The sequence below is a fragment of the Rana temporaria genome, chromosome 2 (genome assembly GCF_905171775.1).
Source record: "Rana temporaria chromosome 2, aRanTem1.1, whole genome shotgun sequence".
Classification (NCBI taxonomy): domain Eukaryota; kingdom Metazoa; phylum Chordata; class Amphibia; order Anura; family Ranidae; genus Rana; species Rana temporaria.
The window spans coordinates 283,893,238-283,911,099 of NC_053490.1; the positions used below are offsets into that span (position 1 = coordinate 283,893,238).

Sequence of the window (17,862 nt, forward strand, 5' to 3'; positions counted from 1 at the left end):
GGCTCTTCCTCACTTAGAGGTGCCTCTCTTCTCTTGTATACTCCGTTGTGACATGACTCTACTTGTATATCAAGACTCTCAAACCAAGGTTCTACTGTATAACTAAAACAATTGCAGAAAACTAAAATGGAACTAAAACGCCATTCTAGTCCTAAGACTAAATCCAAAATTTGCTGCCAAAGTTAACACTGCTATGGGAATGAGTATGGGGTACAGATTGTCCAGCCACCATGGGGGAGACCTGTCAAAGTGGGCCAGTCTGGATGAAGTCCAGGGCCAAATTTTTGTCCCAGTCCAGCCCTGACTGCATTCATCAATTCCTCTGCAATTGGCATTTTTTCTATTTTATGCTGTTATCTCTGGGTCCAACTTCCAGTGGCATATTTGGCATGTCCAAATCAGTTTCCAAAAGAACAGAATATGTTTAGTTAAAGAATGTTACATTGTACTGCAAATAAACACAGACAGTTCTACTTTACCAAAAAAAGGTTTTTATTTTTTACTTAACAAATGGTAAGGCAGATGGGTTGATACATTTGAAATAATTCCATTTCAGAAGTAAATCTAGATGATATGTTGGTGATCAAACAACATCAAGAAGTTGAAGGCCTGCTACAAAAGACAAAATGACTACACCAAACAGACCGATGTATCCATAAGCACCTTTATATCTTTTTTCTGGTTCTGTAAAGAAAGAAAAGATATATACAATGTAAATTAGAAATGTAGGCAATCCCCCCCCCCATTTTGGATAAAATAAAAAAAATGGTTCTAAATCCCTGTCAGGTATTTTGTCCCATTGGTGAGAGTTCCATTTACACAACAGGAAGAGAGAGGAAATCCCTCAAAAGTAATCAGGTTCACAAGAAATAGTGTTCACATTGAAAGATTTCTCTTCTGGTGACAACAACTTAAAACATTTTTTACATTTTGGTGGTAATGATCACCAGGACAAACTGAAAGGGTGACTCTCCCCAAGAACATAGGCAGCAATAAAAACCCATTAGGTGTTCTAACTGCTCTCCACTCTATCCAAAGACATTGGCTCCCGCTGCCGTCAATCAAATCCAATGGATGCAGAGTGTATGACAGGGAGTGCGCTCGCAAGCCAACTCCTTCATGAAAGAGATTCCCAGAGGGGGTTAGCTATTGCAGGGAGGAGCCGAGACAGCCGCCGAGGGACCCCAGAACTGGAGGATCGGGGCCAAAACAAAGCAAACTGCACAGGGGAGGTAAGTATGACATGTTTGTTATTAAAAAAAAAAAAAATAATTATTTATATATCTCTACAATCACTTCAAAGCAGTCTTGTGACTTCTATCAGTGTCTGATTAAAGTGGTTGTAAAGGTTCCCTTTTAATTAAAAAAATAAATAACAAACATATCATACTTACTTCCTGGGCAGCTCGTTTTGCACAGAGAGGCCCCCGATCGTCCTCTTCTGGGGTCCGTCGGCTCTCGCGGCTCCTCCCCACAATAGATAACCCCCTCTGGAAAGCCCTCTCCTGAAGGGGTTACCTTGCGGGCGCGCTCCCGTGTCATACACCTGGCATCCATAGGATGCATGAAGGTGAAAAAACACCTTTAATGCTTGTAGGGGGAATTTTCATTCATAAATCCCCCGATTGTGATATGAGGCTGCAGGACCCCTGACCCCCTGTCTGGACAGTGCTGATCACATGCACTCTCCCAAGAAAAAGAAAAAAAAACACACCTCTTGAAATACACACCAAACTAAGCATGTGCAGTTTGTCCCCTAGCCCCTGTTCAATCAGGAGATGGTTTGGGGGACTGTGGAAGAAGGGGAGGATCAGAGAAGACAGGATCAAGCAGCCTTTTTACACAGTGCAGAGGATTAACCCTTTATGTTCCACAGAATATACTGTTGTGGGTTTAGTAACACTTTAAAATGGTATAATTATTATTTAGATGTCAGCCCACTCGTGCTAAAACTGAGGCGCTTCCACTCCAGATGCATTCTCCATGATATACAATAAACTAACATAGGAAGAGACAAGTACTGACAAAATATACTGTGGTGGATCCTGGTAAAGCCAAAACAAAGTTGTACAAAATGTTTGTTTAAAAACCTTCAAGATCGGTCAATATAATAGGAGTAGTCTAGAAATAATATGTGTGACCATAGATACACTTTAATCAGTCTCTGTGTTACATACCGCCTGTATAATATCCATGAGCGTAAGAAATGCGACTGGTTACCCAGATTGCTCCCAGAACAGCAGAAGAAAGCTAAAAGAAAGAATAAATGTGTTAGAGATATGTCCTACACATCTAGCAATTTAAAGATGCTCTACTTACACAATTTGTTAGTTATTACACAACTACTTATTACAGTTATGCAGCTGGGTGTCTTGCCGACTGTTGCCAATCCCCAGGATCTGTGAAAACAGAAGGATGCGTGTGCGCAACAGTTGCCTCTCACCCCTTACTTCCCTGCTGTCACTTTTCTGCACAGTGATCAGAATGGCGAGCGCTGTAATGCCGCGTACACAACATCACTTTATGTGATGGAAAAAAACGACATTTTCAATGCTTACAATGAGGGGAGGGAGAACATCTCCAAGACAAAAGGATTTAATTTAGAGATATACTCAAATCATAATAAATCCAACTTAGTTGAGAAAAATAAAATTTTTAAATTTAACTCGAACAAGAGGAGCCCCCGGAATCCGAGGGTCTCAAACTGCAGCCTGCAGCACTGCCTGCCCGAAGGCAGTATCAGTATTCCTTCTTACGTCCAACTTGTAGAATTTTGTAAACGTGTGGACAGAAGACCAGGTTGCCGCCTTGCAAACTTGAGCCATAGAGATCTGGTGGTGTGCTGCCCAGGAGGCGCCCATGGCTCTAGTAGAATGAGCCTTTAATGATACTGGAGGAGGCAACCCTTTCAAGCCGTAGGCCTGAGTGATTAATTGCTTAATCCACCTAGAAATGGTGGACTTTGCAGCTGCCTGCCCCTTCTTGGGCCCATCCGGTAGAATGAACAGCACATCTGTCTTCCGGATCTTCTTTGTAGCTTTAAGATAGGCCTTCATGGCCCTGACAATATCCAAGGTATGCAGCAACCCTTCCTTTCTGGAAGTAGGTTTAGGGAAGAAGGATGGTAATACCAAATCCTGGTTCAAATGAAAACTGGATATGACCTTCGGAAGGAAGGAAGGATGAGGGCGGAGAACGACCCTGTCCTTATGAAAAACAAGATATGGTTCCTTACAGGATAAGGCTGCCAGCTCCGAAACTCTTCTTGCGGAAACTATGGCAACCAAAAATACTAACTTCCTTGTCAGTAGAACCAAAGGAATATCAGCCAACGGCTCAAACGGTTGTTTCTGTAAACTTGACAGAACAAGATTTAAATCCCACGGACAAAGCGGGGATTTAACTGGAGGTCTAATACGTAAGACCCCTTGAAGGAAGGTCTTAACCAGCGAGTGGGTGGCCAGCGGCCGCTGAAACCACACTGACAGAGCAGAAATCTGTCCTTTGATTGTGCTTAATGCCAATCCTTTATCCACTCCTAGCTGGAGAAAACTTAATACTCTATCGATGGTAAATTTGCGAGAAAGCCATCGCTTGGACTCACACCAGCCTACATAGGCCTTCCAGACCCTGTAATAAATCACCCTAGAGACCGGTTTCCTGGCTCTGATTAGGGTAGAGATTACTTTCTGAGACAGACCTCTACCCCTGAGAATCAGGGATTCAGCTTCCAGGCCGTCAAATTTAGATGCCGTAAGGCAGGGTGGAGGATCGGACCTTGCGATAGCAGGTCTGGCCGTAGAGGAAGAGTCCAAGGGTCTCCCACTACCATCCTTAAGATTAGTGAGTACCATGCCCTTCTGGGCCATGCTGGAGCTACCAGGATGACTGGTATGTGCTCCACCCGGATCCTGCGCAGCAGGCGGGGGTAGTAACTGGAGCGGGGGGAAACGCATAAAGAAGTTTGAACTGATGCCAAGGGCAAACCAACGCATCGGTTCCGCAGGCCATCGGATCCCTTGAGCGGGACATGAACCTGTCTAGTTTCTTGTTGAGTCTCGATGCCATGATATCCACGTCCGGCACTCCCCATCTTTGGCAGAGTGCTTGAAAGACTAGTGGATGCAGAGACCATTCCCCCGGCCATAGAGTCTGGCGGCTTAAGAAGTCCGCCTGAAAGTTGTCCACTCCTGGAATGAATATTGCCGATATGCAGGGCACATGAGCCTCTGCCCATAGAAGAATCAAGCTCACCTCTCTCTGAGCGGCTTGACTCCTGGTTCCCCCTTGGTGATTTATGTATGCCACGGCCGTGGCATTGTCTGATTGAATTCTCACCGGGAACCCCTGCAATTTTGACGTCCAAGCCCTGAGGGCTAGTCGAGCAGCTCTGAGCTCCAAGATGTTGATGGGCAACTGCTTCTCTGGCTTTGCCCAAGTACCTTGGCGAGTGCAACCATCCAAAATTGCTCCCCAGCCCGTCAGGCTGGCGTCTGTGGTCACTATCTTCCAAGCCACTGGGCTGAAAGACTTCCCCTTCAGTAGATTCTGAGGGTCTAACCACCAACACAGACTTTGTCGGACTCTTGATAAGAGCGGCAACGGGATATCCAAGGCCTGTGGCCTTCTGCTCCATGCTGACAGGATGGCTGCCTGTAGGATGCGAGTGTGGCTCTGGGCGTATGGTACCGCCTCAAACGTGGCCACCATCTTGCCTAGTAACCTCATACATAGGCGAATAGTCGGTTCTTTCTTGCTTAGAACCAGTAGGATTAATTCCTTGATGGCTTTTACCTTCCTCAGAGGTAGGAACACTCCTTGTTGTTCTGTGTCTAATCTCATGCCGAGATATTCCAACTGCCTTGTGGGCTGGAAAGCTGACTTTTCTCGATTTAGGACCCAGCCGAACCTCTCGAGGTATTGGACCGTGAGGGCCACTGCTCGCTCCAAGCCGGGAGACGAGTGGTCTATGACTAGGAGGTCGTCCAGGTATGCTAGGATCGTGACCCCTTGGATCCTTAGCTTGGCTAGGATCGGAGCTAGGACCTTCGTGAACACCCGGGGGGCCGTAGCCAACCCGAAGGGAAGCGCCACGAATTGGAAGTGACGCGAAGCCACCATGAAGCGTAGATATCTTTGATGTGGCTGATAAATTGGAACATGAAGGTAGGCATCCTTTATGTCTATGGACGCCATGAAGTCGTCCTTCTGGAGTGTGGCAGCTGCTGACCGCACGGATTCCATCCGAAATGAGCGGATCTTTAGATATGCATTTACCATCTTTAGGTCCAAAATTGGCCTGACATCTCCATTGGGGATGATGAATAGGTTGGAGTAGAAACCCAGCCCCTGTTCCAGGACTGGCCGGAATCCGAGGCGGATCGTTTGGAATCCTCGACTCCTGGAAATGAGGAGGAGGAAACCTTAGGAAATCTAATTTGTAGCCTGTGGCCACGGAAGACCGTACCCACTCGTCGGGAATGCTGGCTTCCCAAATCTCTGAAAAGAGTCGCAGCCTTCCCCCCACCTTCGTGGGTGGGGGCGCCCCTTCATAAGGTTGGCTTGGGGGCTGGTTTTGCTGGTTTGCGAAACCACTGCCTTTTGCCTCTAACAGCCTGTCCTTGTGATTTGCTGTTGAAGCCGAAGTTTGCTTTTGCAGGAGGCCGTCGATACTGCTTGGCATTAGAGGGCCCCTGCCCAGGGGAATACTGTCGTTTAAACGCAGGCCCCTGAACCTTCTTCTTAGTTGGCAAGAGAGTACTCTTGCCATTTGAAATGGTCTGAATGTATTTATCTAGGTCTTCTCCGAAGAGTCGTCCTCCATGGAAGGGGAACCCTACCAGGAGCTTCTTGCATGGGGGCTCAGCCTCCCAGCTTTTTAACCATAAGAGTCTTCTCATATGGATAAGGGATAACGATAAACGTGACGCTTGCTGGATAGAATCCTTGATTGCGTCTACCGTAAAACATATGGCCTTAGGGACATCCGAAAATTCTTCTGCCTGCTGGGCAGGAATAAGTTTAAGCATCTGCTTAAATTGATCCGATAATGCTTGAGCGACCCCAATCGCAGCCACAGCTGGCTGTACTACTGCCCCTGCAGTAGTGAAGGAGTTCTTAAGTAGTGCTTCCAAGCGCTTATCAACTGGATCCTTGAACACCTGTATGTTTTCTACAGGGCATGTTAACGATTTGTTAACACATGAGATGGCTGCGTCCACTGCAGGAGTAGCCCATCTTTTGGAAATTTTTTCTTCCATAGGATATAGGACAGAGAACTTCTTAGGTGGTAAGAAGATCTTATCTGGCTTGTTCCAATCTTGGAACAAAACTCCCTCTAATAGAGGATGGATCGGAAACACAGCATTGCTTTGAGGCGCCCTCAGTGAGCCCAAAGCTGAAACCGTCGATACCTGGAGATCTGGTACTGGCAAGTTGAATGCCCTATGGACCAAGTCCGACAATCCTTGAATCCACCAGCTCTCCCTCAGGGAGACTGCCCCAGACTCCTCTGTATCCGGATCTTCGATCCCTGAACCTACTTGGTCCTTGTCCAAGAGGTCGTCCAATTCCCCTGAGGAAAGGACCTCCTCTTCTGAGGGTCCGCGCTCGGGCGACGGAGATCTATTCCGCTTACTGCCCCGCATAGCTGCGGCTATCATTTTACCCATGCTTTTCTGCATCTCTTTTAAAGAGGTGAGTAATACCTCCTCCGTGACCATCTTAGGGTTGGACTGACCCGCGTCAGCTCCAGCCCCAGATCCCGATGGCCCCAAGGCTCCCTGTGGGGAAAGCAGCGGCATAGCATTGTCCGAGACCTCAGACTCTCTGGGGGAATCCCCACCTCTCGTACCCTTGTTTTTTGATGCCATGGTACAATACCGAGGTACACCTGCTACTTATTGGTACCTGGGACTTATAAATAGTTAAATGCCCAAACACCTGTTTGGGGGATAAAAAATGCTTCCTCTCCCCTAGATGACACTTTTTTTTTTTTTTTTTTTTTTCAAATCTAGGAAAGAAAAAACATTCTGTCCCCCTGAGTAGTATTGCAAGAAAAACTATGAGATGGAAAAGAAACAGCCTATTCCTAGGCTTGAAAACAGTCTTTCTGAAGACTGCAATATTCTTTCTGGCCACTGTGTGTCCTCGGCGCCCCGTGCTTGCCGTTCTGGTCTTTCCTCCTCAGTTCCAAAGTATTGAATGAGCTATATGGAACAAACAAGGAAGGGCCGCCCCTTCCTTAAGCCACTGACCCGCCCTTCCCCCCCAGCAATCTCAAACAGGAAATGCCCCTCCCGACAGGGGGGGGGTGGGGTTGGGAGGAAGGGACCTCTCTGCTCCAGCAAACTGCAGCCTGCAGCCTGGAACCATGAGGAGGTCGGCGTTTTGCCTGCTTTGCAGGCCGTGAGGAGGAAGACTGAATGGAGCATCGCCTGGAGGCTTGCAGGTAAGCACAGCTCTCTGACACACACATATACTTTTATATCACAGGCCCCACTCAATGCTTTTCCAACACTACAAGGGAGGTCACATCTTATGGGGAATAATACATATAGAGCCATCCTATCTTTATGATATGTGACTAGTTTGCCAGATGCAGTGCATAACTTTAGGCATGTCCCCTGTGACCCCCCAGAAAAAACCTGCTAAGAACCAAGTTCCGCAAGTTTTTCCCCTCACTTACCTGCTCCATGCCGCAGGACTTTGCCAAGCAAGAGGCCCAATCTTCCCCCATCTCGGTGGGGATGTCTAGACCTTCAGGCCCTGGGTTCCTATGAAGGATCCACTGTCCTGGGCCCATATAGCACTCTGGCAACAGAAACATTAGGCACCCAAAGGTTTCTAAGTTCTGGGCCCAGGGTCCAGCTCTCTAAAAAGAAAAGCATTATGGGCTATACCCCAAGGGTTTGGGGTCCGGTTACTGACCACTTTAGCGCTGAGGCTTTTTTGGACAGAACCGGTTAGCTCACCTAATCCCAAGGATGTGGAGGCAAGCTAAACCATGACTAACACCTAAGACACTGGCGGAAAAACTGAGGTACTCCAAAAACAACGTTTTTGAAACTTCAATTTTCAAAAACGACATTGCCTACACACCATCGTTTTTTCAAAATGCTCTAGCAAAGCCCGGTTATGTTCAGCACTTTTTTCCATTGAAGCTCGCTTCATAACTAGCTTCTGAGCATGCGCGGGTTTAAAAACGTTGTTTTTGCTACACACAGTGATTTCTTGTGACACAAAAAACGACGTTTTGAAAAACGGACACATAAAATTGAAGCATGCCTTCAATTTTTTTTGTCGTTTTTCACAAGACATAAAACAACGTTTTCCCCCACACACGGTCATTTAAATTGACGTTTTTAAAAACGTAATTTTTTTTCATCACATAAAGTGATGGTGTGTACGCGGCATTAGATTCTTCCCGCTCCTCCTGTAAGCAGAGAGCCTGAGCCAGTCAGGGGGAAGGAGGCTTTATTATGCAACCACCAAGGATTCTGGAACTGTAGTCCTTAAAAAGGTAGTACAATAAAAGTCAATGGAGGCTAATGGCGCCGCAGAAATACCCAGGATTCTCTGCACACACAAGAGGGGAGAACAGCTTTTCCTGGACAAATGTGCAGAGATCTGGGGAGTCTAGCAGCCAGGAGGCGCCAGAGAGGACAGACCTGCTGCGCAGAGCTGAGGCTGGGACCGAGTCATCGTTCGTGACTGTGTGCTGGTACCACAGCTGTGCAGACATTGGAGTCACATGGACCTACACCAGTGAGACTGAGCCCTTGTGAGCATCCAGAGGACTGAGCCACTGTAAGGTTGCTGTGTCTTGAACTCTAGGACAACCGACTGCCAAGCCTGTGGGACTGGATCTACTACACACCAGGAGTGATGAGCAGAACAACCATGCTTAACCTTCCACTGCCCACAGACAATGCCATTAAAGACTGCTTCTTGTTTAGCAGCCCAGTCAACCGTTGTACACTTTTAAAGGGACAGTTAAAACGTGCACCACCTTACAGAAGGGCCCCAATGACCGTCAGCTAACATTGTAGTCACCTCCAGGAGTACCACTTTGTCAGGAACATATACACCCACCTCAATGGCGGCTGGTGGTATATTTTTGAGGGGGGCCCCCGAGCCAACCCTTTTTTGAAGCCTGTTAGAGCCTCAGGCTCTAATTGTGTGTAAAAAAACACCCGTTGGAATCCATGCATCCGGTGAACCGCAGGTAGATTAGGGGGCCAGACACATAGATAGGAGGGTGGCGCCCCGTGCCCCTAATGTACGGAACCACCTACTATTGGGGCTGTATATGTCGTGTGCACATAGGGACCTTTTTTTTCCTGGGTTAGCGAATACTAATACTGTCAACCTTGTTTGCACCAGTTATAAAATTCTATTTAGCTTCACTACAAATGGGTCAGTGTTTATATTATCTAGTACAGTACATTTATACCTGTTCCACTGCTTGTTTATTGATTCATGCGTTGTTCATAGTCAGTGACTCAAATAGCTTTGTAAATGAACACTTACTGTATGTAATATTTGACCACCATTTTTGCTAATGTACTCTCCCAGAACTTACTCCATTCTGAACAGACACCATCAACATTTTCTGTAAGGGCCGGTTCACGCCATAAAAACAGTCTGGATGAGTTCCAGATGCATTTGATACTTTTTTAAATGCGTTTTTGCGTGCGTTGTGGGGCATTTCCCCCCCCCCCCTTTTCTTCACCCTAAATGTGCATTACTGTGCATTGTTGATGCATTTTACTGCGTTCCCATAGAGTTCAATGTAGAAAAATGCAGCATGTTCTACCTTTTTACCCCTGAAACTGGAACGGACTTCAGAAAAAAAAACAAAAAAACCTCTAGACTACATGTTATGTGAACCATCCCTAAATGTCATCTGCAACTTGCATCCTATTTCAGGAGCTTCAATATGCAAATACTAAACTTTGCCCAACCCCTATTTGCCTAAAGTAACTTCCTATTGGCCTACAGGGAACCAATGCAAATGAAGATGCATTTTTAACAATTATTTTATATCGATTAATAAAAAATAAAAAAAAAAGTTCTGCAATGATAGGCAAAAAATAATGTCAAAACTCTTGTCAGTAGTCTGCATGTTTTCCCTATTTCAGTGTACATGCACGATAAGCACATGCAATTAAATTAAAATGTTCTGCTCAATTTCTATGCAATTCCTGTATCTCCAAATTTCCTTCTAACAAATGTTTGCTTAACTATAAAGAATGACTATTGCAAAAATATGAATGCAGTTAAAACTAATGCATAGCATTCAGCATATGAATGGCTTTTTACTTTCATATATTTTTAAATGTTTTTCCACATTTAAAGTAGAACTATAGGCAAAAAAAAAAAAATCCCCCCCCCCCCATTTTGGATAGAGTTCACTTCTTGTCCATTAGCCAAACAGGAAGTGAGTGTAAATCTCTGCAAATTAGGGGAATTCCTTGGGGACCCCCAGGTCACCAAAAAAGTTTTGTTGTAATTTAAATATACACTAAGCTTACCAGTGAAAGGTTGCTTTACATACACAGAATTGGCCGTGACAGGCAACATTTTATGATCATGGTTTAAATCTAAAAAAAAAAAAAAAAAAATGCTCAAAGTAGGCCTGAATTAAAAAAGTAATGATTCACTATGTTGTAGGGAATATATAATATAGTAGCAGTGAACTTCCTGATATGGGAGCTCATAATTGTGTGCAGGGGCTGTGCCACCTACGCGTTTCATCATTTAGGAGGTCGTCAGGGGCGCCCCTGATGATGTCATAGACGACGAAACGTGTAGGAAGAGTTGGAGACGTGTGACGCGACTTGCATGCTGGGACGCAGCGGCCATTTTGTGGGTTGGAAACACTGGAAGTTTCCTACAATGCCTATATTAATCTGCTGAAATGTGAGCGCAAAACTTTTACTAATAAACTAACATTTGGATGTCTGCACTATGAGGAGTCTTTTTTCTCTTAACTGGGTATTGAGACTGTGAAGGAGATACTGAGTCATCCGTGTGCTGCTGAGGAGCTCTCAGTGATTTATATCCATGCTTGTTAACATCTTCCTATGGGTAAGAGGCAGTGTGTTTGGGTGATGGTCTCTTCAATTATTTGATACCTCAAGATTACATTTATATGTTTTTGCCATTAGTCTGTGCCAGCAATACATTTTGGGTTAATTTTGGACTTTTTTTCCCCCCCCAAGCGCTCCACCATTTTCTATAAATAATGGTTGCTGGTCCTTTGCCCTCTGCCTGCCTTTTTATGTAAAACGTTTATTTTATGTAAAAAAAATAAAAAAATGCCATTGCCTGGGCCAAGATGACTTCACACCTGCACATGCAGAGTTCATTCATCTTGGAAGATACCATGTTGGTACACTGAGCTGAATTTGGGCAGCACAATGTACAATTCCGACAGGCAGGTAAGAAACTGTAATACACAAAAGACACATTATATATCTTCTGCATTAAAAAAAGTATTTGCTTTTTTTTTTTTTATTAAATTTTCCCCATTAAAAAAAGGTTAGCCAGAGTTCATTTTAATTTGATAGTAAAGTCTGTCCAAGTTTGCATCTTATGCCCTGTACACACGATCGGTTTGTCTGATGAAAACGGACCGATGGATTTTTTCATCAGATATCCGATGAAGCCAACTTTCATCAGTCTTGCCTACACACCATTAGTTAAAAATCCGATCGTGTCCAACGCCGGGACGTAAAACACAACGACGTGCTGAGAAAAATGAAGTTTAATGCTTCCGAGCATGCGTCGACTTGATTCTGAGCATGCGTGTATTTTTGACCGATGGATTTCCCCACAGACAATCGTTTTTTTTCCCCCATCGATTTTTTAACGATACGAAAATTTTAAAACAGGTTCTATTTTTTTTCACCGATGGGCCCTACACACGATCGGTTCGTCCGATGAAAATGGTCCATTTTCATCAGACGAACCGATCGTGTGTACAGGGCATAACACGACCTTCTCCCCAGATTGACAATGCTGCTGTCCAAAAGGTGGCTCTGTTGTTTCTCCATCCAGAAGATACCCTAATACAAGAATTGTGTTGCTAGGTGAATTACCAAATAAAAAAAAATAAAAATAAAAGCCTACAAATGGAATAACAAATGCAGCGACCAAGTTTACAGATTAGTAAACTGCAACATATTAATATTTTTGGGTTTAGATAAGCTTTACATTTTTAAAAAGATCTAGCTGATTCACAGCAGGATGAGCAGCTGGATTTGGCTGTGTACCTTTAAGAAAATGTGAAATGTACATGCAATATATATGATCACTTACCGGAAATGCAAGTCCTGCAATAAGCTGAAAGATCAGCCAGGCGGGATACACTTCTAACGTATTCTGATGAGCTCTCTGTATACAGTTAAAGACATTCTCTTTGTCTGAATACATCTGAGGATACTGTAATAAAATAACAGATGACAGCAGATTTTATACCAATTAGAGAAAAAAAAATTAGACATCAATAACTAAAACTGTAACATGGCATTTAACTGAATCTTGACTAATTACCATTACACTATGTTCACACCTATGCGTTTTTAGTGCATTTTCCAGTTAGCAGAAACGCGCTACAGTTTATTTAACATTGTTTCCTATGGTACACGTTCACATCTATGCATTTTTCAGCAGGTGAGTTTATCGAAAAGGGTCAGGGACATTTTTCCCCACAGCAGATTGCGTTTTCTCTTGCCGCCGAAAACGGTGATCTCGCGGCGAATCCGCCATCGGAGACCACTGTTATCGTTTACAGGACCGTTCACTGAAAAGATAGATATCTCGGTTGTGGCAGCCGCTGCTGCCGTTACCGGGATATCCATCTTTAAAAGTACCGACATATATGTACATGAGCAGGTCCTTAAGTGGTTAAAATATATTTAATATAAAAATATATATATATATATATATATATATATACACATATATATATATACACACACACACACACACATTTATAAAGTATTTCTCTACTTTGAAGATATAATTCACCAATATACAGTCTAATAGGCTTACAAATGGAATCCTATATGCATCTGTGTTATCAGATTCCTTCCTGGGTTTCTAGAACATCCTCATGAATATCTAGATAAACTGGTTACACCACACCCATGTGAAGTGATGGGTGTTTTTAACGTAGTAACCATGACTTGCAGTTTTAGAGAAGAGGTTCACAGACTAATACATCAACCTTGCACTTTGAATGTAGACTTTATGAAATCCCTTATCTGGAAATGCAGTGTATGATTTCAAAGAAGTGTAAAATGCAGTTTTTATTTACTCGTAGCTTAAGAATACATGTTTTGGACATGCGACATTAAAAGAAGTCCCCCCCCCCCCCCACTTCAAAATCATACTAACCTAGGTGAATGCATCGGTCCCCCACTGGCTAAAATTGAGAACTGAGCGATCAAAGACCGCTGATCGCTTGGTTCTCAGAGCTCCATGAGCAGAGGGCTAGTGTCACCGGCTCTCTGATCCCTCATGCTCACAGGAGTGCTGAGATGTGGAGGTGCGGGAGTGGCCGGCTCAGGCTCTCAGCGGCTTACTGAGAGGCTGAGCCAGGTGCTGGTCCATGGTTGTGGGCAGATCTTGACTTGATCTTGCCCCAGCCTGGCCTGACTCTGTGATGTCAGCCAACAGCGGGCTTCAGCCCTCTGTCTGCTGAAAATGGGTCACATGAGTGCAGTATGAACTGTGATCCACAAGAGAAGTACAGCCAAACAAGCTTTGTCAGTAATTCTCCTTAAAATCATAAGATCACATAGCATTTAGCCTCAAGAAGTCTGTGAGAGCCTCTTAACAGTATCCAACACCAGAGCTGCGTGTAGAAGAGGAATCGTTGATCCGCATAAAGGATTAAATCAGCATAACTGTACAAACACCTAAAGTAAAACTAAGGTCAACATTTTGGATAGAGTAAGAAAGAGTTCTAACTCCGGTCTGTTTTTTTTGCCATCTAAGGAAGAATTTCCATCCACCTCCTGTCCAATAGCTAAAACAGGAAGTGAAAGGAAATCTATCATAAAGTTTCCTCCACTTTAGATTTCCTTTTACTTCCTGGCTGCTACCAGGATCACCAGAACTAGCTAAATTGAAGATTTAACCTTTATTCCTGTTCTGGTGACAACTCCCTAACTGGGACACAGGCAGAAATAAAAACCTGACATGTGCTCCCTCTTTGCTCAAAAACGAAAAAAAAAGAAAAGAAATTGGCTTTAGTACAACTTCAAGACCTCTAACTATTAAGAAATTAGGGACAATCTGTTCTTTAGTATGTTCTCTTCCTACAACACTGTATTACAATATACAGTAGAACCTCGGATTGCGAGTACGCGGTTAACGAGTGGTTTGCAATACAAGCAATCCTTTAAAAGAACCCTGGCTCTGTTTGCGAGTGTTGTCTTGCAAAATTAGCAGGATTCAAGCCTCTGCAGTGTGCAGTACCGTATTTTTCCTGAGGTGGGGGGGCGCAGGAGCCGATCAGAGCCGTTTGGAAATACTCGGAAACACTCAGTTCCTGAGGCTTTCTAAATGCAGCTGAACAGTCTTCGAGTACTTCCAAGTCTCTCCGGCACCCCCCACCTCTGGCCACATGCGGTATTGCATGCCATAGAAGTCAATGTGGAACTAATTATTTGTTTCCATCGACTTTTATGGAGAAACACGCTTTGGTATGCGAGTGCTTTGGATTGCAAGCATTCTCCTGGAACGGATTATGCTCGTAATCCAAGGTTCCACTGTGTAATGGACAGAAAATGTTCTATAGTGCTACATAATTCTTTCCAGCACACACGAACACTGATACTGGCAAGGAATGCTACGTATTGTCCAAAAGCAGAAATCTACAGAAAGCAAGTCCGTCTTTTTTGTCTACCTTTTTTCTTGGCATTAAACTAAAAAAAAAAAAACGTTATGTTATGGTGGGCACTCAGCAGGGCGGAGGAGTCAAGAGCGTGCGATGGGGGACCCAAGAAGAAGAGGATCAGATCTGCTCTGTGCAAAACAATTGCACAGAGCAGATAAGTATGACATGTTTGTTATTTAAAAAAATAAGGGTTCATAATCACTTTAAGAAAACTTATTTACTTTTTATGAACCATTAAAGGGGAAATCAACTTTATCTTTCCTTTGCAATACCAAAATCATCACCCGATTTCTTGATCGGCTGGGCCAAAATGACATAACTCCTGCACATGTGCACAAGAGTTTATTCATTCTGACACAAAAAGGTATGCGGCTCAGTGTACATTTTTTCTAAATTTACGCTTTTTTTTGTTTATAGTGCAAAAAATAAAAACGCAGAGGTAATCAAAATTCACCAAAAGGAAGCTCTCTTTGTTGGAAAATAAATAACACACAGTTCATTTGGGTACATCATTGCATGGCCACACAATTCTCAGCTAAAGTAATGCAGTGCCGTATCTCAAAAAATGGCCTGGTCATGAAGGAGGAACTTTACTAAGGCCTGATTCACACCTATGCATTTTCTTGTGCGTTTTCAGTTTTGCAGAAACACACTACAGCCCATTTAACATGGTTTTCTATGGGTCACGTTCACATCTGTTCATTTTTCTGGCTTTTGGTTCCATAGACATAAGGACCAAAAACATGTATTGAAAAAATGCAAAATGCAGCTGGAATATGCAAACTGCAACTTGCATAGGTGTGAATCAGGCATAAGGGCCGGTTCACACTACTGCGACTTCAAAATCGCACGATTTTACCGCGATTTGCGGCTGCGATCTCAGGGAATGCCGGCCGATAGAGCAGAATTTGCATCGCACATGGATCAAACTCACACAGGACCCTTTAACGCAGCTTAGATTTGCAATGCATTGATGTGAACGGCACTCATGGAAAACTATGTTAGTAAAATGACTTGCGAATTTGAGCAATCGCAACAGAACAAATTCGCAATAGAATTCGCAGCAGTGTGGACCGGCCCTAAAAGCAAAACCAGACTTGAGCTACTTTTGGGCAATATACCACAAATCATAGTGCGGTGCCGTGTAGTACACTTTAGTGCAGAGTCATTTTACACCATATACAGTATGTGTTTGATGTGGGCATTCAGAATAAATGTCAACTCACATTCAGCCCTTGTTTACACTGGTGCGTTTTGACATGTCAAATCGGCGGCATTTGCCGGCAATCGCACCGTCCTAATCGGTGCGATGCTGCATCTGCGGTGCTGCACTGATTTCAAAAAGTAATTTCTGTACTAATTTTTGCAAATTTCGGGCCGCGATTTACATTGACATCTGTGCACAGATGTCTCTGTAATCGCGGCCGAAATCGGGACCGACAAGCGGGAGTGAAATTTGCACGGCTTCATTCCCGCAGCCCAGCGTGAACCTGGGCTAAGGCTACTTTCACACTCAGACTGCCTGAACGTTAGCGGTAAAGTGCCGCTAGTTTTAGTGGCACTTTATCGGAGCTGTGCGAGTGGGAGCGAGGTTGCTTTTAACCCCAAAGAAGGGGTTAACAAGGTGTTAAATGTGTCGCTGCCAAACTGCTTTGCAGGCACTTTGGCAGCGCTGTCCATTGATTTCAATGGCAGGGCGGTTTAGGAGCGGTGTATACACCTCTCCCGCACCGCCCTAAAGATGCTGCTAGCAGGACTTTTTTTTCTGTCCTGCAAGCGCACTGCCCCAGTGTGAAAGCACTCAGGCTTTCACACTGGGGGGGGGGGGCTTAAGAGGCTCTAAAATGCCTGAAAAGCGCCCCAGTAGAAAGGGGGTCATACATTGTGGTGCATTGTGTTACTGCAGATAGAAAAACACAGTTTTCACTGCATGTGGATAGGTGTGAATACAGCCCAATTAATCTCAAGGTGCAGTGAGGCTCTCCCGTTTTAGTGGGATGTTTGCTATGATGACAAACATAATAAATGGTAACTGTATCATATAATACCATTGCAAAGAAGAGATGTATCAATAATCAGCAAAGTTGAATTAAATACACATCCACAAAAAAAAAAAAAAAAAGTTTTACTCATGAAGGTTTGCAGTGCAGTTTTGTAATTTTGAACTGGTTGAAACAAGAAACTGGATTCCCCCTTTCCCAAAAATCATAATTACTCAATGCAAAGCCCAAGATAACAGTTGCACAAAATAAAGAAAGCGGATACTTTCAAATTTACAAAAGTGTAATTAACCATGAAGCTTGTAAAACAAAAACATAAAAAAATAAAATAAACAATTGTATTGCAAAATAGCTGATGACATAACCAATGCTGAGCAATAGAGACCATCATATTTAAAGAGCCAGCTACAATAACAAGGAACCCTCTAAATGCAGAAAATGCCTGTGAATGATTTTACCTTGATTCCATACTTCTTCCTGGCTTTTCCCACATTTATACCGAGATACATAATGATGACATAGCTGTAGATGAAGCTGAAGATGACATAGGCGAAATTCTGGGGTAGTATATCGTCAATGCTGTCTGCACTCATAGCTGTCGCTGTATTGATGTTGTTTCTGCAGAAGAACACAGCACTGCTTCCTTATGCAATCCCCTTTCTGCTCTGCTCTACCAACCTTTGTACAAAGTGCTCTGGTTTCCTGGGGGAAGCCTATTGTTAGAGTGGGAGGAGCAATCCAGGAATGCAGCTATGTATGTATTTCTTATATATGAGTGCTTTCCGAAAGAACTGTGCTATAGGTCAGCAATCCATAAAGATTACAACAAGCTATGATTGTGTATGTTGTAATATTAGTATATCTTTGTTATTCGCTAATGCCTAGAAGGTAACTGGATTTACAAAATCTGGGTTCAAAGATGAAGACTTTATACCGCCAAACTTTGAAGAT

At 43.8% G+C, this 17,862-nt stretch overlaps 1 protein-coding gene across 1 annotated transcript; it reads right to left on the reverse strand.

The window, feature by feature from the left end:
- Positions 1-471: 471 nt before the first annotated feature.
- LOC120926868 (microsomal glutathione S-transferase 3-like) lies at positions 472-17,617 on the reverse strand. Its single transcript, XM_040337140.1, has 4 exons — positions 17,370-17,617; positions 12,325-12,447; positions 2,178-2,250; positions 472-684 (listed from the first exon to the last, which is right to left on the reverse strand). Exons 1-4 carry the CDS (start codon positions 17,502-17,504, stop codon positions 584-586), a joined length of 432 nt encoding a protein of 143 aa, XP_040193074.1. The 5' UTR covers positions 17,505-17,617; the 3' UTR covers positions 472-583.
- Between the last annotated feature and the right edge of the window lie 245 nt (positions 17,618-17,862).